Consider the following 26,827-nt stretch of genomic DNA (forward strand, 5'->3'; position numbering starts at 1 on the left):
CCTTACTTTTTAGGAGGGGAAAAGTGAGTCTTATAGAGCAAAAAATAAGGTAGCTCGCAAACCAGCAAGCAAGGGCCAGCGGTTTCTTTTGGCTCCGTGCCCTCCTGTGCCAGACAGAAATGACCTCAGCTGCCCATCGCAGCGGAGGTGGGTGCTGACGGGATTGATGGTGTAATTTAAGCGATCAATATTTAGAAAGCACTCTGCGATTCTCTGGGGCGGGGAAGCGTGGGGGAGCCTGGGCATTATTTATTAACAACCCAGGACACGCCGTTCGCATCCAGCAGCAGGTTTGAGAGTCGCGGCGTGTCTTCCGCGTTGCGTGGCACAGCCGCTCAGACCCGATGAAATATACTCGGAGTTGAGTGTGGATTTCATGCTCTTTATTCAGCTCATAGTGGTGAGGAATAAAAGTTTCCCCAAAATATCTGCTTTATATACATTATTTACACAATGGGTCGCATGTGATTGGCTAATTCTGGGATTCTCCTGTAGGCCAATCAGGTTGCGGATTCACTTCCACCTGGAGCTGGATTGGGGGGCTCCTGCGGACCAATCAGACTGCTGCATTGTTCTAGGACCAATCAGACTGCTGCATTGTTCTAGGACCAATCAGACTGCTGCATTCTGGACCCTATTGTTCTAGGACCAATCAGACTGCTGCATTTTGGATCCTATTCAACTCAGTACATAACACCTAACAACCGTAGCAAGTTTAGAATCGGAGGAGACACGGTAGAAGTTTCTAAAATGGTTCGCGGCATGAAGGCCGTGCTCATGCGATGAAGCTGAATGTTAGAAGATGCATTCTCAGTGGTGGCCCCACGGTTTTGGAACTTGCCTCCTTCTATGAGGCAGCTAGGGCCTATTTGTTTTAGTTTTTAGACTTGTGGAGTCAGAAGGGACCCCTACAGTCATCTGGTCTGACCTCCTGCGAGGCAGGAATATGCAGCTTTCCTATGCGGGGATTGAACCCACAACCTTGGAGTGTTCTCTCCTGGCTGGAGACATGTCCTTGAGCTCTTCCTTGCCTGGACGCAGGATAAGGCAATTTGTTGTTGACAAAGGACTGCTGGACATAGAAAGGGCCCCCTTACCTTCAGTGGAGGGACACGGGTGGCCCTGTGGGTTAAACGACAGAGCCTAGGGCTTGCCGATCAGGAGGTCGGTGGTTCGAATCCCCGCGACAGGGTGAGCTCCCGTTGCTCGGTCCCTGCTCCTGCCAACCTAGCAGTTCGAAAGCACGTCCAAGTGCAAGTAGATAAATAGGTACCACTCCAGCGGGAAGGTAAACGGCATTTCCGTGCGCTGCTCTGGTTCGCCAGAAGCGGCTTAGTCCTGCTGGTCACATGACCCAGAAGCTGTACGCTGGCTCCCTCGGCCAATAAAGTGAGATGAGCGCCGCAACCCCAGAGTCGGCCACGACTGGACCTAAAGGTCAGGGGTCCCTTTACCTTTTTACCTTTGGTAGCTGAGGGCCTCATAAAACCTAAATCCAGCCCTGGACAGGTGTGGGTGTGGGGGTGTGTATACCAGCCGATTGTACAGAGGTGGCACTTGCCCCCATCGCCCCACCCCTCTTGCCTCTGGCTCCACATGCCTCAAGGTTGCCCAGAACAAAATTCAGCCCTCAGGATGGAATGAGTTTCCCTGTCCAACCTATAGAAGGCCACTGTGGTCCCCTTCCAATGTGTCACACGGGGACCACACCACCACCCCCCCCCAAAAAAAACCCACCCACAATTCTCTGCTCACACTTGAAGGAGATGCGGTCTGCGGTTTGGTCTACATCATGGGTAGGCAAACTAAGGCCCGGGGCCGGATCCGGCCCAATCACCTTCTAAATCCGGCCCATGGACGGTCCAGGAATCAGCGTGTTTTTACATTACAGTGGTACCTCGGGTTAAGAACTTAATTCGTTCCGGAGGTCCGTTCTTAACCTGAAACTGTTCTTAGCCTGAAGCAGCACTTTAGGTAATGGGGCCTCCTGCTGCCGCCGCACGATTTCTGTTCTCATCCTGAAGCAAAGTTCTTCACCCGAGGTACTATTTCTGGGTTAGCGGAGGCTGTAACCTGAAGCGTATGTAACCTGAAGCGTATGTAACCAGATATACCACTGTAGTTGAATGTGTCCTTTTATTTAAAATGCATCTCTGGGTTATTTGTGGGGCGTAGGAATTCGTTCATATTTTTTTCCAAAATATAGTCCGGCCCTCCACAAGGTCTGAGGGACAGTGGACCGGCCCCCGGCTGAAAAGCTTGCTGACCCCTATGCTAGCCCCTGCAGCTCAGGGGGCGGAACCATCCATTCACCTTGTCTTTGCCAACCTGCCTCGCTGCCCAGGTGGGAATTTCTGTCCGCACATGAGAGTTTAAGACATGGGTAGGCAAACATGGGTAGGGACGCAGGTGGCGCTGTGGGTAAAAGCCTCAGCGCCTAGGGCTTGCCGATCGAAAGGTTGGCGGTTCGAATCCCTGCGGCGGGGTGCGCTCCCGCTGCTCGGTCCCAGCGCCTGCCAACCTAGCAGTTCGAAAGCACGTCAAAGTGCAAGTAGATAAATAGGGACCGCTTACCAGCGGGAAGGTAAACGGCGTTTCCGTGTGCGGCTCTGGCTCGCCAGAGCAGCGATGTCACGCTGGCCACGTGACCCGGAAGTGTCTCCGGACAGCGCTGGCCCCTGGCCTCTTAAGTGAGATGGGCGCACAACCCCAGAGTCTGTCAAGACTGGCCCGTACGGGCAGGGGTACCTTTACCTTTACCTTTAGGCAAACTAAGGCCCGGGGGCCGGATCCAGACCAATCGCCTCCTAAATCTGGCCCCTGGATGGTCCAGGAATCAGCATGTTTTTACATGAATAGAATGTGCCCCTTTTTAAAAAATGCATCTCTGGGTTATTTGTGGGGCATAAGAATTCATTCATTCATTCCACACACACCCCAAAATATATAGTCCAGCCCCCTACAAGATCTGAGGGACAGTGGACCGCCCCCCTGCTGAAAAAGTTTGCTGACCCCTGGTCTACATCTATCAAGGGGAAAGGCCACCCCTAAGAAGCCCCTGCGCCCCTTCTTGACGGCTCTCGCAGTCGACCGAAAGGGACCGAAAAAGGGGGGTGTCTAACTGGGCCTCGGAGAGTGTCCTCATTGTGGGGAGGCGGTTGTGGGGGTAGAAATATAGATACAAAAATAAAAACCTTGGCAACAACCTGTGATTAGAGAGCACTTTGCACCAAAAAAAGAGAGAGATGGGGAAGGGGGGGGGGAAAGAGATTGTCTCCCCCCCCCCCTTCCTTGCTCGTTTCAGCAACATAGATTTCGAACCATTTAACAGGCTTTAACAGCCGCTAATCGCCTTTGCCTCTGCCAAGCCCAGAAGCAAAGAGATGGGCACTGCCGCACCTTCGCCCATTTCCCTTTCCCTCCTTGACTCCGCCGTTTGGAAACTCTCCCTCCTCTTTCTCCCACCTTGCAATTTGACCGTCGCTCTTCATTCTTTTCTCTCGGTTGGCTCCCAAAGGGGCAGCTGACGTCGGGAGCAGCTGAAAGCATAATTCGTCGGGGGGGGGGGGAGAGTGCAATAAGTGCTTTGCAGGGGGACTCTTTCCCAGCTGAGCTTCGCGTTTCAAGCCAGGCAGAGTCAAACCAGTGTTGCCGACACAGGCAGGCAGCTGCTCTCAGGGGTTTTTCAGATGGGGGTCCTTCTCAGTCCTGCCCGAAGACGCCCCTGGGCTTTGGACGTGGGAGCTCCTGCCTCCTAAGCGAGCACAGAATCGTAGAATTGCAGCGTCGGGAGGGTACCCAAAGGTCATCCAGTCCAACCCCCGAGGATTTTGATTGGCGTGACAAAACGTTTGCCTGGTCCCGCCTGTCACACCCTTTTCCTTTGGGGTTCCAGACAGCCGTGCATTGCGGGGGGTTGGAACAGGACGTTTCCGAGCACAGTTCAAAGTGTTGGTGCTGACCTTGAAAGCCCTAAACGGCCTCAAAGGCCCAGTATACCTGAAGGAGCGTCTCCACCCTCCTGGACACCGGGGTCCATCTCCTGAGGGCCTTCTGGCGGTTCCCTCCCTGCGAGAAGTGAGGTTGCAGGGAACCAGGCAGAGGGCCTTCTTGGTGGTGGCCCCTCCCATCAGATGTCAAGGAGATAAACGACTATCTGACTTTTGGAAGACATCTGAAGGCAGCCTTGTTTAGGGAAGGTTTTAATGTTTGACGTTTTATTGTGTTTTTAATATTCTGTTGGGAGCTGCCCAGAGTGGCTGGGACAACCCAGCTAGATGGGCGGGGTATAAATAAATTATTATTGTTGTCGTGATGATGATGATGATGATGATAAGGCTCAGGGTCCCTCCCAACTCTTCTGTGATTTTATGATGCCAAACTCTGTCCCACCTCCTTTCCCATTGGCCTTCCCCAACTGTCTGTCAACAGTCAATGGCTGATGGGCATAGTGGGTTAGGGGCAGCCTTTATTTTGGGAGGAGGGCACCGGAAAATGGCTCCTTGGACTGTTCCTTTTAAAGATCTGCTGTGCTCCAGCAAACCCCAGCCTGGCGAGGCCTCCGCCCTATGCCTTAATAGCCCCCGCTCTGGATCCGAGCCCCTCGGCTGTCACCACCTGCCCTCGCTAAAGGGAGCGCGGTTTTCTATATGTATGCGTTTTCCTTTTAGATGCATGCGGCGGGAGGTGTGGGCATATGGAACGGACCTGACCTTCGCTGCCAAAAGAGATCTCTCAACTCCCCAAAGAGACAAGAAGCCTTTAATTTTTAATAACAATTAATGTACTCAGGGGGAGGGAGGAGGCGAGTTTGAGGTGGGGGCTCGGAGGCCGACTTAACCGGTGAGTCAGAGTTTCTGCATTAAGGCAGCAGTCTAGGGGTGCTGGTGGGTTTGGAAACAAAATCCCCGATTAGCAGAAACAGGGTGTGTGTGGGTATGTGTCTGCGCTGCCCCACGTTGGTCCAGCTACAATTTTCGGGCTAGATTGTTGTTGTTTAGTTATGTCCGCCTCTTCTTGACCCCCTGGACCAGAGCACGCCAGGCCCTCCTGTCTTCCACTGCCTCCCGCAGTTTGGTCAAACTCATGCTGGTAGCTTCAAGAACACTGTCCCACCATCTCGTCCTCGTCATCCCCTTCTCCTTCTGCCCTCCATCTTCCCCAACATCAGGGTCTTTTCCAGGGAGTCTTCTCTTCTCATGAGGTGGCCAAAGTATTGGAGCCTCAGCTTCAAGATCTGTCCTTCCAGTGAGCACTCAGGGCTGATTTCCTTCAGAATGGAAATGTTTGATCTTCTTGCAGTCCAGGGGACTCTCAAGAGTCTCCTCCAGCACCAGAATTCAAAAGCATCCATTCTCCGGCCATCAGCCTTGTTTGTGGTCCAGCTCTCACTTCCATACATCACTGCTGGGAAAACCAGAGCTTTAACTATACGGGCATTAATGCAATGCATTATATGTGGGGCTGCCTTTGAAGGAGCGGGTACGTCGCCTGGGGCTCCTCCTGGATCCCCTGCTGTCGTTTGAGGCTCAGGCGGTCTTGGTGGTGCTGAGCACCCTCTGCCAGCTTCGGCCGGTGCGCCCCTATCTGGGCAAGGACAATTTAACTTCCATCTTCTATGCTCTGGTAGCCTCTAGGTCAAATTACTGCAATGCAACAACAACAATAATGATAATGCTGGACCAGTCTCTTGCCTCGGTAATGGGCTGGATGAGAGCCAACAGACTGAAGCTCAATCTGGATTAGACTGAGGCTCTGTTAGTGGGGGGTTCCTTAGACCAGATGGCTGGCTCTTGGTGGGGGTCACACTTCCCCTGAAGGAGCAGGTTCGTAGCTGGATCCTTTGCTGTCCCTCGAGGCTCAGGTGGCCTCAGTGGCCCGGAGTGCCTTCCATCATCTTCAACTGGTGGCCCAACTATGTCCCTTTCTGGACTGGGATGGCCTGTTGTCTATGCTCTGGTAACCTCAAGGTTAGATTACTGCAGTGTGTTCTACGTAGGGCTGCCTCTGGAGACGATTCGGAAACTTCAGCCGGTGCAGAATTCAGCGGCCAGGTCGCTCCCCGGACTGCAAGATGGTTTGAGCACATTGCACCAATCCTGGTCCGACTGCACTGGTTACCAACATCTATATGAAGCCCCTGGGAGAGATCATCAGGGGGTTTGGGCTGGATGTTCACCAGTATGCGGATGACACCCAGCTCTACCTCTCTTTTAAATCAGAACCAGTGAAGGCGGTGAAGTTCCCGTGTGACTGTCTGGAGGCGGTTGGAGGAGGGATGGCGGCTAACAGATTAAGATTGAATCCTGACAAGACAGAAGTCCTGTTTTGGGGGACAGGGGGCGTGCGGGTGTGGAGGACTCCTTGGTCCTGAATGGGGTCACTGTGCCCCTGAAGGACCAAGTGTGCAGCCTGGGGGTCATTTTGGACTCCCAGCTGTCCATGGAGAAGCAGGTTAATTCTGTGTCCAGGGCGGCTGTCTCCCAGCTCTATCTGGTACGCAGGATGAGACCCTCCCTGCCCGCAGACTGTCTCGCTAGAGTGGTGCATGCTCTGGTTATCTCCCGCTTGAACTACTGCCATGCACTCTATGTGGGGCTACCTTTGAATGATTTACTGCGGTATAATGCTGTAACAGCAGAGCCAAAGCTCAGTGCTAGAGCACCTCCCCTTCAGAAAACTCTGCCCAAGGAAGCTTCCTTTTACACCTGTCCTTCATTTGTGTAAAATAAGGACTGTGACCAGAAGGGACGTGGGTGGTGCTGTGGGTTAAACCACAGAGCCTAGGACTTGCCAATCAGAAGGTCAGCGGTTCGAATCCCCGCAATGACGGGGCGAGCTCCGGTTGCTCGGTCCCTGCTCCTGCCCACCTAGCAGTTCGAAAGCACATCAAGGTGCAAGTAGATAAATAGGTACCGCTCCTGCGGAAAGCTAAACGGCGTTTCCGTGCGCTGCTCTGGTTCGCCAGAAGCGGCTTAGTCATGCTGGCCACATGACCCGGAAGCTGTACACCGGCTCCCTTGGCCATTAAAGCGAGATGAGCGCCACAACCCCAGAGTCGGCCACGACTGGACCTAATGGTCAGGGGTCCCTTTACCTTTACCTTTAAGGACCGGGACCTAGTTTTGCTGCTGCCAGCCCGTGCAGACAACGCAAGCCAGGTGGAGCAGCTACCTGGCTTTGCAATCAAGTCAGATTTCCGTGTTGCTTTGGCTGCTTTGCATGCCAGGATTATCGCAGACCTGGTGGCTCTTCCCCCCCGCCCCCCCATTCCCCACACCATCACCGAGAGGATAAGGACACGTCCGAGTCATTCAGCCTCGCTCCATCCCAGCCCAGGAGCCACATCAATTGCTATTCAGGCCTTCCAGCACCCCAGGAAACTGCGAGATAATTATTTCTAGCTCTTTCCAACAGTGAAGGTGTAATTACCATAGCCTCAACAGCTCAGGCTAAACGCTCGTGAAAATGGAAATATATATACACACACACACACACCATCAACAAGCAAAGAATCACCGGGGTTGTAATCTCTCTGCGGGTCGGACTCCAGCAACGGAAGGAGACTCTAATTGTTTTCGGGGACTGAGGCAACCAGCAGATTCAACACGCGCTGAAAAATCACGGCTGCAAGGCCCCTTTTCACCCCAAAGCAGGAGGGTTTGCGAAAGACCAAGAGCATGGGTAGGCAAACTAAGGCCCCGGGGCTGTATCCGGCCCAATAGCCTTCTCAATCTGGCCTGTGGACGGTCCGGGAATCAGCGTGTTTTTACATGAGTGTTTCCTTTTATTGAAAATGCATCTCTGGGTTATATGTGGGGCACAGGAATTCGTTCACTTTTTTCCCCTTCAAAATATAGGCCACCGAGGCCATATAACACCGGTCTTGAAAGACCTATATTGGCTCCCAGTACGTTTCCGAGCACAATTCAAAGTGCTGGTGTTGACCTTTAAAGCCCTATACGGCCTCGGCCCAATATACCTGAAGGAGCCTCTCCACCCCCATCGTTCTGCCCGGACACTGAGGTCCAGCTCCGAGGGCCTTCTGGCGGGTCCCTCACTGCAAGAAGCCAAGTTACAAGGAACCAGGCAGGGGCCTTCTCGGTGGTGGTGCCTGCCCTGTGGAACGCCCTCCCACCAGATGTCAAAGAGAACAACAACTACCAGACTTTTAGAAGACATCTGAAGGCCGCCCTGTTTAGGGAAGCTTTTAATGTTTGATGTATTACAGTATTTTAATATTTTTTGGGAAGCCGCCCAGAGTGGCTGGGGAAGCCCAGCCAGATGGGTGGGGTATAAATAATAAATTATTATTATTATTATAGTCCGGCCCCCCACAAGGTCTGAGGGACAGTGGACCGGCCCCCTGACCAAAAGCACAGGGTCGGACCTGGGAGAGGTGGGCCTTGGAGCTCTTGGCTGGCAGGGAGGGAGGGAGAGGAGCTGCTTCCTTTGAAACCCGGGAAATTTAAGGGACATTTTCAATAAGGGACAGCAGCGGGACTCCTCTCTGTCTCCTGGTCCCCCTCCTCTCCTGCCTGATTCCGCACTGCTCTCTGCCATAGGCTCTCCCCGCTCACTAAACCCTGTTACGTCTTCTGTTTCTGACAGCAGGAGCAGGGACCGAGCAACAGGAGCTCACCCCCTCGCGGGGATTCAAACCTCCGACCTTCTGATCGGCAAGCCCAAGAGCCTCAGTGGTTTAGACCACAGCGCCACCCGCGTCCCTTAAACAAGCCATGACATCTAGCAAAACTAGCCATTTCTGAATCAGCAATGTTACACAGGAGGGTTCTGCAGTGCAGAAGGGAACCCCTGGCTTTCTAGGAACAGAAATCCTAGAATGAGTCAGAGCCGAGTTGGGATTTTTAAATTATTTTATTTTTAGAAAGGCGTTTTGAATGCTCCTCGTTGCCGGTAGCCGAACCCTTGCAGCAGCCAGAAGACGTCTTTCCCTTCGCTTTCTATGCCATCTCTCTCCTGCCCTGCTGTGGCTCCATCTTGTTGTGTCTGACGGGATTTGGCGCCTTATTATTTTATTTTATTTTATTTTTTGCACAAAGACAGCAAATTAGCGCCATGCGACGAGGAGCCTGTTGAAGCCCCGCTTCTTTTAATTACAGCGGTTTGGCCGTCCCGCCGAGGGAATTACAGCAGCCCAGCGGGGACCTTGCCAGGTGGCGCCTTTTTAAAACTCTGTTGACATTTTGCGAAGGGAACGGCTTTAAATGATGGCAAATTAACAGGCGTCTCGCCAGAGCTGGCTGCGTGCGCTGTCTGCGAAGAGAAGCCCCGGTTCCCCCCAGCGGAAGACGTCGCGTCAGGACATCCAGGTGTCAGTCAAATGAGTCCCCCAAAGGGCATTTTGTCCTCAAAGTGGCAAAGCAGTTGCCCCAAAGCAAGACTCGGGCACAAGATCAGCAGCAACAACAACAATAATAATTTATTATTTATACCCCGCCCATCTGGCTGGGCTTCCCCAGCCACTCTGGGCAGCTTCCAACAAAATATTAAAATACAGTAAAGTATCAAACATTAAAAGCTTCCCTAAATGCGGGTGGCGCTGTGGGTTAAACCACAGAGCGTAGGACTTGCTGATCAGAAGGTTGGGGGTTCAAATCCCCGCAATGACGGGGTGAGCTCCGGTTGCTCGGTCCCTGCTCCTGCCAACCTAGCAGTTCGAAAGCACATCAAAGTACAAGTAGATAAATAGGTACCGCTCTGGCGGGAAGGTAAACGGCGTTTCTGTGCACTGCTCTGGTTCGCCAGAAGCGGCTTAGTCCTGCTGGCCACATGACCTGGAAGCTGTATGCCGGCTCCCTCAGCCAGTAAAGCGAGATGAGCGCGCAACCCCAGAGTCGGCCACGAATGGACCTAATGGTCAGGGGTCCCTTTACCTTTAAACAGGGCTGCCTTCAGATGTCTTCTGAATGTCAGGTAGTTGTTTATCGCTTTGACATCTGCTGGGAGGGTGTTCCACAGGGCAGGTGCCACCACCGAGAAGGCCCTCTGCCTGGTTCCCTGTAATTTGGCTTCTCGCAGGGAGGGAACCAACAATCTCCCCTCCTGAGGTTTCCAGCAGCTGGTTGTCGTTAGCATTTGCCCGCCTCAATAGACAATGGAGTGCGCCTCTGGGGGTGAGGTCAAACTGCACCAAAGTGACCTCTCCGGGGCGCAAGCCTGGGCAGCGAGTCTGGAGGTCCTGGGCTGCCCAGACAACAAGACCTGCATCTCAACTTCGCTGATGGGGGTCCAAAGGAAAACAGAGAACTACGTTTGGCTCCAGCTTGGCAGCTGGAGTTGCCAGAAGCAGGCAGACAAGGCGCCATCTAATAATAATAATAATAGTAGAATGTGTGCTTTTATTTAAAATGCACCTCTGGGTTATTTGTGGAACCTGCCTGGTGTTTTTACACGAGTAGAATGTGTGCTTTTATTTAAAATGCATCTCTGTTGAACCTCTTTTGTTGACCGCCAGCATTATGCTTCCCAGTGTGGAGAGCCAGGGTGATGTAGTGGTTAAGAGCGGTGGACTCGTAATCTGGTGAACCGGGTTCACTTCCCTGCTCCTCCACATGTAGCTGTTGGGTGAGCTTGAGCCAGTCACACTTCTCTGAAGTCTCTCAGCCCCACTCACCTCACAGAGTGTTTCTTGTGGGGGAGGAAGGGAAAGGAGAATGTTAGCTGCTTTGAGACTCCTTAAAAGGTAAAGGGACCCCTGACCGTTAGGTCCAGTCATGGCCAACTCTGGGGTTGCGGTGCTCATCTCGCTTTATTGGCCGAAGGAGCCGGCGTACAGCTTCCAGGTCATGTGGCCAGCAGGACTAAGCCGCTTCTGGCGAACCAGAGCAGCGCACGGAAACGCCGTTTACCTTCCCACCAGAGCGGTACCTATTGATCTACTTGCACTTTGAGGTGCTTTCGAACTGCTATGTTGGCAGGAGCAGGGACCGAGCAACGGGAGCTCACCCCGTCATTGCGGGGATTCGAACCACCGACCTTCTGATCGGCAAGCCCTAGGCTCTGTGGTTTAACCACAGCGCCACCCGCATCCCTTGAGACTCCTTAGGGTAGTGATAAAGCGGGATATCAAATCCAAACTCTTCTTCTTCCCATTTTTAAGTTGGGAATAGAGCAGTTGCTTTGGAAGGCGATCACCAGGCATCCGCACAACATGACCGGTCCAACAAAGTTGATGTTGAAGAATCATTGCTTTGACACTGGTGATCTTTGCTTCTTCCAGTACACTGCATTGGTAGAGTAGCCATCAACAGCCCCAAATTTGCCTGTGCAACATCTAATTTCGCATCAACAGTGTTTGCTGGCCCCGCAAAGGACGAGGCAAGAGGAAGGGATGTCTCAGGTCGGCTCAGCCAGCTTTGATTTTGGGGTTCTGTTGCGTGTCACTTATCCTTCAAACGCGTAAACATTATCTGTCATCCTGTTCCCTCAAGAGACTCGCCACATCCTTCCTTATTGTTATTGAGGGGGGCGACTCCTAATGCCTGCTTGCCCGTTCCTCTAGCATTTTGCCTTTAATGCAAATCAATTAATTCTCTTCCAAGGGAAAGGGGGGAGAGAGAGAGAGTTGTGCTGCGGTTTCTGATGTTGGCCACATTTACATGGAGGGCAGCGGAGGTGTTTTGTCTCCGAAACTGGAGAGCCGGTCTTCTGTGTGAAGGGTTGGGTGGTGAGCGGGAGCGACGTTCATTTTGCATTTTTCAAAAGTTACCTTGCCGGGGGCCAAAGTTGCCACAACAGATACGGGGAGATGGAGGGCGGTGCAGAAATCACCCGGACCTTTTGCATTAATTAGTTTGTTTCGCCCTGTGATCGCAGGACTTACGGCGCGAGTAATGAGATGTGCAGGCGCTTAAAGGCTCCTTGGAAAAACTCACACTGTGACGATCGCGGACCAGAGTCTTTTATTATTGCTACTTCAACCTTAAACAAACACCTTACCGATCTGCTGTGGATTAGTATAGGTTTCTCATGTGCATATTATATATAGTGTTTGTTTGCCTAAAATCTATACGCCACTTGATTCTAGGTGCCCTTTTTAATATAGGAGGGGAAATGATTGCTTTGTCGTTGTTCCTGTTCCTACTATGTATTTTGTGGTTTTGATATTGTAATTTTATGTAGCGGTTTGCCCTAAGATCTACAGACGAAGAGAGGTATACCACTGCTACTAATCATAAGAATACAGTGGTACCTCAGTTCCCGAACACCTCCGTTGTCGTACATTCCAGTTTCCGAGCACCAAAAACCTGGAAGTAAATGCTTCCATTTTCGAACGTTTTTCAGAACTTGAACGTGCAGCACGGCTTCTGTTTGAGTGCAAGAAGCTGTTGCAACCAACGGGAAGCCGCGCCTCGGTTTACGAATGTTTTGGAAGCCGAACGGGCTCCCGGGATGGATGACGTTCGAGAACCAAGGTACCACCTGTTAGTGCTCCGGGTGGCTACCAACAGATTAAAAACAGAATAAAACATCAAACATTAAAACCTTCCCTAAACAGGGCTGCTTTCAGATGTCAGATAGTTGTTTATCTTCTTGACATCTGGATGGGAGGGCGTTCCACAGGGCAGGAGCCACCACCGAGAAGGTCCTGTGCCTGGTTCCCTGTAACCTCGCTTCTCACAGGGAGGGAACCGCCAGAAGACCCTCGGAGCTGGACCTCAGTGTCCGGGCAGAACAATGGGAGTGGAGACGCTTCTTCAGGGATACTGGACTGAGGCCGAGGTATACAGTATTGCCACCTCGCCTTCACAAATCAGCTTCTGTCTAAAAAAGCATGGATAATAATAATAATAACAATAGGATCATAGGATCATAGATTTGGGAGGGATCCCCGAGGGTCATCTAGTCCAACCCCTTGCAAAGCAGGGATTGCAACTAAAGTATCCCTGACGAATGGCCAACCTAACTCTGCTTAAAGACCTCCAGTGAAGGAGAGTACATCACCTTCCGAGGGAGCTCTTTCTATCATCCAACGGCTCTTATTTTCAGAATGTTATTCCCGATGTTTAGCTGGAAACTCCTTTCTTGTAACTTGAAGTCACCTGAACCCGCCATCTGGAGCACTGGAAAACAAGCTTGCTCCATCCTCCGTTTGAAAGCCCTTCATATATCAGAAGAGGGCTATTATATCACCTCTCAGCCCTCTCTCCTCCAGGCTAAACTTCTCCTTCAACCTTTCTTGTAGGGCTTGGTTTCCAGAACTTTGAACATCTTGGGTGCTGTCCTCTGTACACTTTTCATCTTGTCCATGCCCTTCTTAATATGAGGTATCCAGAACTGGATACAAGACTCCAGGTGGATTACAGCCCCAGTGGCCACGCTGTCTGTTGGCACTGCTGGGAGTGGGGACCCCCCAACCACACCCGGGGGGGGGGACAGACATCGCCCTTCTTTGATATGCCACATTTCATTTCTTGTGAAACTCAGTGTTTGAATCACTCAAGTGAAACAGAGTGCAGTAGAACCTCGGTTTTTGAACATAATCTGTTCCGGAAGACTGTTCGACTTCCGAAACGTTCGAAAACTGAGGTGCAAAGCGCTGTCTGCAATTTCAATGGAGACAAAAACCTCAGCGGAAGCCGTTCGACTTCCAAGGCACATCCGAAAACAAAAACAGTTACCGTATTTTTTGCTCTATAAGACTCACTTTTCCCCTCCTAAAAAGTAAGGGGAAATGAGTGTGCGTCTTATGGGGTGAATGCAGGCTGCACAGCTATCCCAGAAGCCAGAACAGCAAGAGGGATTGCTGCTTTCACTGCTCAGCGATCCCTTTTGCTGTTCTGCCTTCTGAGATTCAGAATATTTCTTTTCTTGTTTTTCTCCTCCAAAAACTAGGTGCGTCTTGTGGTCTGGTGCGTCTTATAGAGCGAAAAATACGGTAAATACCATGGCAGCAACAATTTGTAGTGAAATGTGCAGTGCCGTCACAACATTGCCAACAATCGATGGTTCTTCTAGAACAGGGGTGGGCAGAGCTATTGGTCCTGGGGGGCTGACTATGGTGGTTGGGGGCACACACACACACACAGGTGTGCCACGAGCTCAAGGGCACCTCTCCACCACCACCCCGCCCCAAGAAAATAAAACCTGTGGAACTTGCCCTGAAATCAGCATAACTCATATATTGCGAACTGTTAGATGGGAGAGACAGCACAGCTGTCAAGTGTCCCTTATTTGAAGGGACAGTCCTTATTCCAGTGCCATGTCCCGCTGCTGTCCCTTATTGATAGATATCCCTTGAATGATGTCCCTTAAATTTCAAAGGAAGCAGCTCCTCTCCCTCCCTCCCTCCCTCCCTGCCGGCCAGGGAGGAGGGAGGCTCCAACTGTGTTGCTTGGCTGTGTTGCTCACCCAATAAGGAGTCTAAGAACGACTGGGGGTGGAGCTTGCATGCCTTGTGTGTGGCTAGTTAATGCAAGCTGAGGAGGTTTTTGAATGCTGGACGCCATTTTGTTGCACGTGCTGCTGCAAACTTTGCAGTGCAAAGCCAGGCCGGGGAGCCATCTTAAGTTGAGGCTGCATAGGCCTTGTGGTGCATGTGATTCAGATTCTAGTCAGTTGAACCTCTGGTTACAAAGTTGGTTGGACAGTGTTCTCGAAGCTACCAGCATGAGTTTGACCGGACTGCAGGAGGACAGGAAGACTGGAGTGCCTGGAACAGGTGAGGCTGCAGGTCCCTTATTTTCAAGGCTGCTGGTCCCTTATTTTCAAATCTGTAAGTTGACAGCTATGGACGGTGTTTCTGGGACCTTTCAGAGCTGTCAAGGCCTGTCAAGGGTGGAAGCCAGGTGCCCAGGGAATTTTAAGCCGCTAGTCCTCATGTTTGCAGACAGATGCTTGACATTTCCAAAGGCAGAACGGAGGGAAGGGAGAAGGGTGGAGAGCCTGTTCCCGTCTCCCCGTGATTAGCAGAAAGCCAGACAACTTGTGCGAAAGCGGAGGAGAAGAAGTGGCGGGATAAATTATGCAAAGCAAGTGAAATCATGCAGATTTGCCTCGTTCTCATTAAATAAATTAATTTAATCAAAGTAATTGCGCCCATTTGCTTAATAGCTTTCAGATGAGCCCCGTCGCCTTAGCAGAGTGTGCCAAGAGTCCCCTCGGATCAGGCCAGGATCCCACCTAGGCCCACTCTGCGGAGCCCCTCATCAGATGCCCCCAGGAAGCCAAGAAGGGCTTTTTGTGTCTATTTGTGATAGACTGCTCCTGTACAAGGAGGTTCCATTTAACTCTCCTGAGTTAACTCGCCTTGGTTCCCAAACGCTGAAAACCCGGAAGTAAGTGTTCTGGTTTTCGAACATTTTTCGGAAGCTGAACGTTTGATGCAGCTGTCGGCTATTGTTTCCGGGGCGCCTGCACCAATCAGAAGCTGCGCCTTGGTTTTTGAACTTTTCAGAAGTCAAACAGACTTCCGGAATGGATTAAGTCTGCCGCTTTTGTTTTTGCTATTTATTTTGCTTTTTTGTTTTTGAGGCTTTTTCGGTTCATTTGCTTTTGTGACTGTGCGGAACCCAGTTCAGCTACTGATTGTCTGGTTGTGTGACTGCGGAAATGGATAAAAGGCCCCCATCCAAACAATGAGTATCATCAGTGCACGTATGAAAAATATTTAGTTTTAATTTTTATCATCTACAATACGGTTTTTATTTATTTTATAGTACAGCACATTGGTTATTGCTTTCGTTTTATGGATCGACGGTCTCGTTAGATAGTAAAATTCATGTTGAATTGCTGTTTCAGGGGTTGTTTTTAAAAGTCTGGAACGGATCAATCAGTTTTGCATTGCTTCCTATGGGAAAGCTAGCCTTGGTTTCCGAACACTTTGGTTCTGGAACGGACTTCCGGAACGGATTAAGTTTGAGAACCGAGGTACTACTGTATATCATTTCCCAGAAAGCCTTTATTACCTTCCATGACCGCCACACATGATAAAAGCTTTCTTTCAGAAGGGGGTCTTTATTTGGGCTCATAACAGATACAGCATCGTCCCCAAGTCTCGGGATTCAGTGGTGCAGGAGTTTTGAGAGCAGGGCCAGGACTTCGGGACTGGAGAGAAGCAAGGAAGATGTCCCAATGAGTTTCTTCCACCCTGCCCACCAAGACGTGGGGATGTTGGGGTTGCAAATGCTGGCCTCATTGGAGGCAGGCAGAACTAGAGGGGCTGCTGGCCTGATCCAACAGCCTCTTCACACGCTCCTGACATTTCTGAATGCCAGCAGCTGGAACCCACAGGAGAGGAGAGCCGCTCTCGCACTCAGGTCCTCCTCATGACCTTCCCATTAGAGCGGCGGTTCTCAACCTGTGCGTCCCTAGATGTTGTTGGACTACAACTCCCATCATTCCCAGCTAGCAAGGCCAGAGCTCAGGGGTGATGGGAGTTGTAGTTATGGTGCTGGAGGAGACTCTTGAGAGTCCCATGGACTGCAAGATGATCAAAGCTCTCCGTTCTGAAGGAAATCAGCCCTGAGTGCTCACTGGAAGGACAGATCCTGAAGCTGAGGCTCCAAGACTTTGGCCACCTCATGAGAAGAGAAGACTCCCTGGAAAAGACCCTGATGTTGGGAAAGATGGAGGGCGCAAGGAGAAGGAGACGACAGAGGACGAGATGGCGGGACAGTGTTCTTGAAGCGACCAGCATGAGTTTGACCAAACTGCGGGAGGCAGTGGAAGACAGGAGGGCCTGGTGTGCTCTGGACCAGGGGGTCACCAAGAGTCAGACACAACTAAACGACTCAACAACAACAACAACATCTGGGGACCCACAGGTTGGGAACTGCTGCATTAGAGCATCTAGCTCTCCCTATGAGAACAGGAAACTGGTCCAGATCAGCCCCTGGCCTGGTCCAGCTGTTCTGAGGTTAGAATCATAGAATCATAGAATCATAGAATCATAGAGTTGGAAGAGACCACAAGGGCCATCGAGTCCAACCCCCTGCCAAGCAGGAAACACCATCAGAGCACTCCTGACATATGGTTGTCAAGCCTCTGCTTAAAGACCTCCAAAGAAGGAGACTCCACCACACTCCTTGGCAGCAAATTCCACTGTTGAACAGCTCTTACTGTCAGGAAGTTCTTCCTAATGTTGAGGTGGAATCTTCTTTCTTGTAGTTTGGAACCATTGCTCCATGTCCGCTTCTCTGGAGCAGCAGAAAACAACCTTTCTCCCTCCTCTATGTGACATCCTTTTATATATTTGAACATGGCTATCATATCACCCCTTAACCTCCTCTTCTCCAGGCTAAACATGCCCAGCTCCCTTAGCTAGGTTCTTTGCTTGCAATTGCAAAGAGGGGGGGTGATCCTGGGGGGCTTGTTAGTGGGTCAGGGTGGGGGCCCTGGGCACATGCTCGCCTGTGCCGACCTGTGTATTCTGTACCTGCACCGGAAGGGATTGGTCTCTGTTCCAAACACGCACTGAGAGAGCGAGAGAAAGAGGCTACAAAATGTAGCTTGCCGCAGCGGAGAGACGGTCCTCTCTGATGAAGCCCCTCAGAGCTCTGAGACCTCTCAAGAGCTCCTGATGAGTGGGACCCTAATGGCGAGGCTCGTGGTTGAAGGAGACCTAGCCGGGCCCGTTCCCCCCGGAGAGAGATAAACGCCGCGGAGTGCTCTCCGGCAGCCTTGAGTAATGATATCATTAGCAGGTGGAAGCTGGGAGAGCGTTGAGCTGGAGAGGCTAGGGCGGGGGGATAGCTAGAGAAAACCAGAAAGGCTCACTCTCAACTCGTAATGCAGATTTGAGGCCGGGCTCGGCAGCTTTCCCGGTGGAACTTCAGCCTACGTCGCACACAGGCTGGGATTTGGGGTGGGTTGGGATAATAACGCTCGCCCTAGTGGGAAACCAGCATGCAGGATTTGAGCGCAAGTACCTGGCAGCTTCCTTGATTCGCAGAATCATCGAATTGTTGAGTTGGAAGGCACCCTGAGGAGCGGTCCAGTATACTTGAAGGAGCATCTCCACCCCCATTGTTCTGCCCAGACACTGGGGTCCAGTACCGAGGGCCTTCTGGCGGTCCCCTTGCTACGAGAAACCAAGTTACAGGGAACCAGGCAGAGGGCCTTCTCGGTGGTGGCGCCCGCCCTGTGGAACGCCCTCCCACCAGATGTCAAGGAAATAAACAACTACCAGATTTTAGAAGACACCTGAAGGCAGCCCTGTTTAGGGAAGCTTTTAATGTTTGACAGACTATTGTATTTTAATACAGTGGTACCTCGGGTTAAGAACTTAATTCGTTCCAGAGGTCCGTTCTTAACCTGAAACTGTTCATAACCTGAAGCACCACTTTAGCTAATGGGGCCTTCCGCTGCTACCGCCGCGCAATTTCTGTACTTATCCTGAAGCAAAGTTCTTAACCTGAAGCACTATTTCTGGGTTAGCGGAGTCTGTAATCCGAAGTGTCTGTAACCCGAGGTACCACTGTATTCTGTTGGAAGCCGCTCAGAGTGGCTGGGGAAACCCAGCCAGATAGGTGGGGTATAAATAATAAATTCTTCTTCTTCTTCTTCTTCTTCTTCTTCTTCTTCTTCTTCTTCTTCTTCTTCTTCTTCTTCTTCCTCTTCCTCTTCCTCTTCCTCTTCCTCTTCCTCTCCTTCTTCCTCCTCCTCCTCTTCATCTTCCTCTTCTTCTTCCTTGGTTCCCAACCAAACCAGAATTCTCCCCCAAGAGTCACCGGCTTCGCAGAACCAAGAGCCGTCCTTTCCTCTCGCGGCCTCTTCCGCCCGCCTGCCCGCTCACTCCTGCACCCGCCGCGGTTTGCATTACGCACCCAGCGGTGCGCTCTCGTCTTGTAGGTGGGCCACAGATCTGGGGGAAAGCGGCCCCGCCCTCCCATGCTCAATTGCCACTTCTCGGCTCAGTGGGAAGCTGCCGGCTGCGGCCGTCTCCATTTAAATGGAGATGTGGTCACGTCTTCCGCTGGGCAACGAAACGGCTCATGGAGAGTTATAGATCTGTTTGGATGTATGTATGCATTGCGAAAGGTAATGCGTTTCCGCTTCTGGAAGGCAGGGGGTGGAGGGTCAGAGAACCCCTGGGGGGCACAGAGTCTTTCCCCTCTCCATTGGCACACAGGAATGAGAAACTTTCAGGGGCGGAAGGTATGCAAACCTTGGAACCACACAGGATTCCTTTTTCCCAAGGCTGCGATCCCCTCTTCATTTTCATGTCTAATCTTTTCTTATTGAGTTTACACTGCATGTTCAAATTCAAACATTAAACCATCACCATCGGCATTTAAAGGTAAAGGGACCCCTGACCATTAGGTCCAGTCGTGACCGACTCTGGGGTTGCAGCGCTCATCTCGCTTTATTGGCCGAGGGAGCCAGCGTACAGCTTCCAGGTCATGTGGCCAGCAGGACTAAGCCGCTTCCGGCGAACCAGAGCAGCGCACGGAAACGCCGTTTACCTTCCCGCTGGAGCGGTACCTATTGATCTACTTGCACTTTGAGGTGCTTTCGAACTGCTAGGTTGGCAGGAGCAGGGACCGAGCAACGGGAGTCACCCCGTCATTGCGGGGATTCGAACCGCCGACCTTCTGATCGGCAAGTCCTAGGCTCTGTGGTTTAACCCACAGCGCCACACCATCGGCATTTAGGAGTCTCTGAATCCTTAGACCCCCACCCTTCACCCTTCCATGGTTCCGTTGAATGGACTGAACCATCCAGGGGTCCTTTACCTTTTACCTTTTACCTGGGGAGCAGGGCACCTTTCTCTGGTTGAGGGCCGCAGTCTCAAATGGGCAGCTTTCTGGGGGCCGGAGGCAAACAGGGGCATGGCAACGGGTGTGATAGTTTCTCCTGCGCAGTTAAAAGCCAGAGGTTTTTCTCTCACACAAATGCATCATCCCACATCTCCCTATACCTCGCACAGGTGCGCAAGAGGCCATTCTCATCATCCCAGGTGAGCAAATCGTACTCAGGAAGGCTATGAATCAGGGCCGCTGAGGGGCGTGGGGATAGGGTGTCAGAGTTTGGCCTATACGTTGGGGAAATAGTCTCTCTCTTTTTTTACACAATATTTTTTATTCAGTTTTACACTACACACTTAAATTCCAAACATTAAACACCACCATCGGCATTTAGGTTTCCCTGAATCATCAGACTTCCCTCCAGCCTTCCGTGGCTTCTATTTTCAGTCTTTTTCAACTCACATTTTTTCTCTATTTTTCTCTAATAATCCATTTTTTACCTTCGTTTTTAATACATTGCATGTGTTTCTCAAACCCTGCCAAAGTTTTTAGTTGTTTACAGTGTTCTATTAAGTACATTGTGAGTTTTTCCCATTCCTTATTAAAATTCCTTTCTTCCTGGTTTCTGATCTTCCCTGTCATTTTGGCCATTTCAGCATACAGTGGTGCCCCGCAAGACAAATGCCTCGCAAGACAGAAAACTCGCTAGACGAAAGAGTTTTCCGTTTTGGAGGCGCTTTGCAAAACGAATTTCCTATGGGCTTGCTTCGCAAGACGAAAATGTCTTGCGAGTTCCTGCGGTTTCCCTCCTTTCCCCCCTTTTTCTAAGCCGCTAAGCCGCTTATCCGATAAGTCGATAAGCCGCTAAAAGCCGCTAAAAGCCGCTAAAAGCCGCTAAAAGCCGCTAAAAGCCGCTAGACCGCTAATAGCGCTAATCCGCTAAGCCGTCAATGGGCTTGCTTCGCAAGACGAAAAAACCGCTAGACGAAGAGAATCACAGAACGGATTCTTTTCGTCTTGCGAGGCACCACTGTAATCCATCATCTTCATCAGCCTCTTGTCTCTAGTCAGGACTTTATCTTCTTTCCATTTGTGGGCCAGGGTGGTTGGGGCTAGACCTCAAAGTCCACCTTATTTTTTGTGCGGGTGACGCTGTGGCCTAAACCACTGAGCCTCTTGGACTTGCTGATCAGAAGGTCGCCAGTTCGAATCCCTGCGACGGAGTGAGTCCCAGCTCCTGCCAACCTAGCAGTTCGAAAGCACACCAGCACAAGTAGATAAATAGGTACCACTGTGGCGGGAAGGTAAACAGTGTTTCAATGCACTCTGGTTTCTGTCACGCTGTCCCGTTGCGCCAGAAGCGGTTTAGTCCTGCTGGCCACATGCCCTGGAAAGCTGTCTGTGGACAAATGCCAGCTCCCTCGGCCTGAAAGTGAGATGAGCGCCGCGACCCCATAGTCGCCTTTGGCTGGACTTAACCGTCCAGGGGTCCTTTACCTTTAGCTTTTTTGCCTTATTTTTTGTCACTGTTTCCCCTTAAATCCTCTCCCTGCCTCCCCCTTTCTCTTTTTTTCCTGCCACCCCCTTCACCCCTTCTCTTCTTGCCATCTCCCCTCTCTGTCTTTTCTGCCCCCCACTTTGCCCCCTCTCTTAATTCCCCCTCATCTCCTTCCCACCCGCATGACATTAAGCCAAGCGCCATACTTGGGGCCTCCCTAGGGATACAGACCCCCCCACCCCTCGATCTATGGGAACAGAGTCTATTGGAGGGTGTGAAGGAGGATAATATGGGGTTCATCCAGGCTATGCCATTTTCAGGGACCACAGTCCTCAGGACGCAGAGGATGGGGAGAAGCTGGGGGGGGGCATTAGACGAGATCGGCCAAAGAAGGGGGGGTGGGGAGAAACGGCAGTCTCAGAAAGCAATTAGTTATGGTGTCTTAAGGAGCCCGGTTCACCCCCTTCCGAATCTGAGATACCATCGCCTGATTTTCCTGCTTTGACTAAGCCCCTAATCTCCCAGATAATCTGTCTCAAAAAATGCAAAATACATATATATAAGAGAGAGAGAGAGAGAGAGAGCTAGCTAGAGTTGGCCTGTGAATACAACACCTGAGGGGGCGCCGAAAACGATTCTCCCCCCCCCCCGCACACTACTTTACTAATCACCTACTGTTGCCACTTTATTAATTTTAAGAGGTGCTCGGTTTAATCTTGTAAAAAGGTAATGGGAAGAGGTAAGATTAGGCCGACCACGTGGACGATTCGGGCACTTGGGGCTTCTCCGCAAGAGGTAGAGCTGTTTTGTAGATATTGTGTGGAATCTTAGATCTGAAAGGGTCCTCCAAGGATCATCTAGTCCAACCCCAGAATTCGCAGCTGCCGAACCTGCAAACTTGGAGTTGCCTGCACCGTGCTCTAATCAACAGAGCTGTCTGGCTATTGGCATCAGGAATTGCCAGAAGGCCGGCGGCTCTGGGGTGCTTGAGCCTCAGGGCACCCCAAAATCCACCAGCTGTGAATTTCTCTGCCACGGCGACGTTTCAAATATTGATTTCCCGGATCCTAAGTGGAAATGGACGCAGGTGGCGCTGTGGGTTAAACCACAGAGCCTAGGACTTGCCGATCAGAAGGTCGGCGGTTCGAATCCCTGCAGTGACGGTGTGAGCTCCTGTTGCTCGGTCCCTCCTCCTGCCCACCTAGCAGTTCAAAAGCACCTCAAAGTGCAAGTAGATAAATAGATACCGCTCCGGCGGGAAGGTAAACGGCGTTTCCGTGCGCTGCTCTGGTTCGCCAGAAGTGGCTTAGTGCTTAAAGCATCCATTCTTTGGCGATCAGCCTTCTTTATGCTCCAGGTCTCACTTCCATACATCAGATGCAGACTGAGGACCACAAAAGACTTGATTGCCCATTTCCTCCCAAGGGGAGGGGAAGTGACAAAAAGCTAAGCCTGGCAGGACAGCTTAAGGTAAAGGTAAAGGGACCTCTGACCATTAAGTCGTGACCGACTCTGGGATTGCGGCGCTCATCTCGCTTTACTGGCGAGGGAGCTGGCGTGCAGCTTCCGGGTCATGTGGCCAGCAGGACTAAGCTGCTTCTGGCAAACCAGAGCAGCGCACGGAAACGACGTTTGCCTTCCCGCCAGAGCGGTACCTATTTATCTACTTGCGCTGGTGTAGTTTTGAACTGCTAGGTGGCAGTGGCGTAGCGTGGGTTGTCAGCACCCAGGCAAGGCAAGTAATTTGTGCCCCCTAACCCGTGGATTTGCACCCCCTAACCCGTGGATCTGCGCCCCCTAACCCATGGATTTGCGCCCCCTAATCCTAACCCCCAGATGTTGCGCCCGGTGCGGCCGGGCCCCCCTGCACCCCCCCACGCTACGCCACTGCTAGGTGGGCAGGAGCAGGGACCGAGCAACGGGAGCTCACCCCGTCGCGGGGATTCGAACTGCCGACCTTCTGATCGGCAAGCCCTAGGCTCTGTGGTTTAACCCACAGCACCACCCACGTCCAGCAGGACAGCTTACTCTATGGCATTAACCTTTTCATGCATTGATTTTACTCATTCAAGTTATATGATGCTGGTGACGTTCTGAGTCCCTTAACCTCTGCTTTTCCCTCCCCCTGCAGGTTCCACCAAGGCGACTACACCGTGGAGGTGAGCATCAACGACTACCTTGACATCTACTGCCCTCACTACGAGCTCCCGTCCCCCATGGACCACATGGAGAGATACATCCTCTACATGGTCAACTATGAGGGCCACGACTCCTGCGACCACCGCCAGAATGGTTTCAAGCGCTGGGAGTGCAACCGGCCCGACTCGCCCAATGGGCCGCTGAAGTTCTCCGAGAAGTTCCAGCTCTTCACCCCGTTTTCGCTGGGCTTTGAATTCCGACCGGGGCATGAGTATTACTACATATGTAAGTACTGGGGACGCGGGTGGCGCTGTGGTCTAAACCACTGAGACTAGTTGGGCCTCCCCTTTGGCCTGATCCTCTGTGACATCCGAGCAGCTAAGCCAATAGCTGTGTGTCTCGTTGTGTGTGTTGCGATTTCCCTCACCTTGAGAGGTCTTTCAGGACCGGTAGGTCTTTCAGGTGTAAGGACATGGGTGGCGCTGTGGGTTAAACCACAGAGCCTAGGACTTGCCGATCAGAAGGTCGGCGGTTCGAATCCCCGTGATGGGGTGAGCTCCCGTTGCTCGGTCCCTGCTCCTGCCCACCTAGCAGTTCGAAAGCACGTCAAAGTGCAAGTAGATAAATAGGTACCACTCCAGCGGGAAGGTAAACAGCATTTCCATGCGCTGCTCTGGTTTGCCAGAAGCGGCTTAGTCCTGCTGGCCACATGACCCGGAAGCTGTACGCCGGCTCCCTCGGCCAATAAAGCGAGATGAGCGCCACAACCCCAGAGTCAGCCACGACTTGGCCTAATGGTCAGGGGTCCCTTTGCCTAGGTCTTTCGGGACCGGTGTTATATGGTCTTGGCAGCCGCTCCCAGTCACCAGTCTGGCAGCCACATTCTGAATTAGTTGTAGTTTCCGGGTCACCTTCAAAGGCAGCCCCACGTAGAGCGCATGGTAGTAGTCCAAGTGGGAGATAACCAGAGCATGCACCACTCTGGCCAGACAGTCTGTGGGCAGGGAGGGTCTCATCCTGCGTACCAGATGGAGCTGGTAGACAGCTGCCCTCGACACAGAACTGACCTGCGCCTCCATGGACAGCTGTGAAAGCTCCTGAATGTCAGTTGCTACAAACCACAGGGGGAGAGAGTTGTTCTGGGGCTCAGAACATGCTTGTGAGCTCCCCTTGTTGGCCACCCATGCTGGACGTGCCTGATCCACCAGGTCTCTCTCCTTACATTCCCCGAGCTCTTCCTCCGAGCTGCGTTTCGAAAATACAGCAAAATCGGAAGCGACGACGTAGCCAATTTAAGCGTCCTGATTACACCGTCGATCCTAAACCAAAGCAATCTCAGGGACCGGTTTAATTAGCCGGCGTGACTCTATTTAACCTCCGGCGGCGGCTCGGGAGCACTGAACACCCAAAGACCCAGCTGGCGGGGCCACATTCCACAGATAATAATGAAAATAAACCGATATGAGAGAGAGAGAGAGAGAGAGAGAGAGAGAGAGAGAGAGAGAGAGAGGCCCTTTGCAACTCATCCATTTTCCCTTTGCAATCACGCCCATCGTGGTAGCTGGGGGAGGGAAGGATGATCGGACAGCAGCGCTAAAGACGATTCTGTTCCCAGACCATGTTGCAGCTTGTAAATGATTTGAACTCAGCCCTCCCGCCGGGACCTGTGGCCCGGCTCGGCTACCAGGGAGGAAAAATAATCAAACGCTCGAAATTAGCTTCCCGGACCACCCATTAAGAAAGCCCCTGATTTAAGAGCCTTCATTTATCTTCATTTTCTTTTCTTTTCTTTTTTGGTAAAGAAGGAAAGGGAGCAATGGCGAGAGAGGGAGGATCCTGGCTTGGGTCGGGTACGAGAGCGTGCCTGAAAATGGCAAGGGCCAGAAACCTGGCTATGCAAAGGCTCCTGGTGACACGCTGTACCGAGGGAGTTTGGGGAGTTTGGGTTGGCGCTGTGGTCTAAACCACCGAGCCTCTTTGTGATGGCCTGGGAATCTGACTCAGAAGCTGAACCTGAGGAGTCCCAGCCTGCACAGGAGTCCCCGCCTCCAGGGCCGGCTGAGCCGGGGCAGGGCCTTGAATCTGAAGTGCCTGCACCTGTGCCGGATCCTCAGGAGCAGGCACCAGGTGATTCCACTCTGGCTCCGGAGGTGATGGAGGACCCATTGCCTGCAGGTGCTCCTCTCCCAGCCCTGTCAGGTGAAGGTGAGGCTGGCTCTGGGTCCAGTAACCCTCCAGCCTCTCCTGAACTGCAGAGGCTCAGGGCAGAGAGGCGGAGGGAACTAAGTTCTCTCAGGAGGAGTGCTCGCCTTAAGGCCAGGAGAGGCGGGTCACCTGGGGGCCGGGACCACCCCTGGCCTCAGAGGAGATAAAGGCCAGTCAGCCCAGGCCCAGGTTGCGGGAGCAACGACGTTGGAAACCTGTTTTTGCCAGTACCCAGACCTGTTTTTCCGGAGTTCCCGACCACGCCCGGATTCTTGCTGTGGACCCCGCTTCCCCCTTGGTGGACAGTCTCCAGACCCTCAACCCAGGACCGGACTTGGACCACGCCTCAGTAACCCCCTCCCCCCCGGGACCAGCACAGTCTTGGGCTTGTGTGTGATGGCCTGGGACCCGGTGTGCTGGTCCCGTGGGTTTCCGTGAGGCGTGGTCTGAGTCCAGTCCGAGGTCAAGGGTACAGTATTGAGGCCGTCCGTCAAAGCTGAAGCTGGGTCCAAGGCAGGGCAAGGTCAGGAGATCCGGCAGGACAGGGTACAGGCAGGAACAGGCTACCAACGATGTTGCTCCCGCAACCTGGGACTGGGACTGGCTGGTTTTTATCTGCCCCGAGGCATAGGGTGGCCCCAATCCTCAGGTGACTCGCCTCTCCTGGCCTGGAGGCGAGCACTCCTCCTGCGGGAACTTAGTTCCCTCCGCCTCTCTGCCCTGAGCCTCTGGAGCTCAGGAGAGGCTGGAGGGTTACCGGACCCAGAGGTAACCTCAGCTTCCCCTGACGGGGCTGAGAGTGGAGCACCTGCAGGCAATGGGTCCTCCATCACCTCAGGAGCCAGAACAGACTCACCTGAGGATCCAGCACAGGTGAGGACCCTTCAGGCTCAGGCCCCAGCCCCGGCTCAGCTGGAGGCAAGGACTCCTGTGCAGGCTGGGATTCCTCAGGTTCAGCCTCCCGAGTCCGAATCCCAGGCCATCACACTCGGGCTCGGACTTGGAACCGGAGGAGTCTCGGTCCGCACCAGATCCTCTGCCTCAGGCGGCATTTGAACAGAGTCTGGGGCCTGATTCTGAAGAGTCCCAGTCTGCACAGGTTCCCCTGCAACAAGCACCAGCTGGGCCGAGTCAGGGGCCTGAGCCTACCCTGGCTCCAGATGCGGGGATTCCCTCATTGCCTCCAGCTGGCCCATCACTTACAGCTGCTCCACTACTGGTTTGGTCAGGGGAGGCTGAGGTGGCCCCTGGGTCTAGTAACCCACCGACGTCTCCC

General features: G+C 52.4%; 1 protein-coding gene across 3 annotated transcripts in view; it reads left to right on the forward strand.

Moving 5' to 3' along the window:
• EFNA2 (ephrin A2) overlaps positions 1-26,827 on the forward strand; it is a 264,065-nt gene that overhangs the window by 211,809 nt on the left and 25,429 nt on the right. For all 3 annotated transcript variants that reach the window (XM_083720796.1, XM_083720797.1, XM_083720795.1), the window contains exon 3: positions 23,339-23,631. In XM_083720796.1, coding sequence (XP_083576922.1) covers positions 23,339-23,631 — 293 coding nt within the window. The remainder of the gene's footprint in view (positions 1-23,338; positions 23,632-26,827) is intronic.

This window comes from Podarcis gaigeae (assembly GCF_964106915.1).
Source record: "Podarcis gaigeae genome assembly, chromosome: 18".
NCBI lineage: Eukaryota > Metazoa > Chordata > Lepidosauria > Squamata > Lacertidae > Podarcis > Podarcis gaigeae.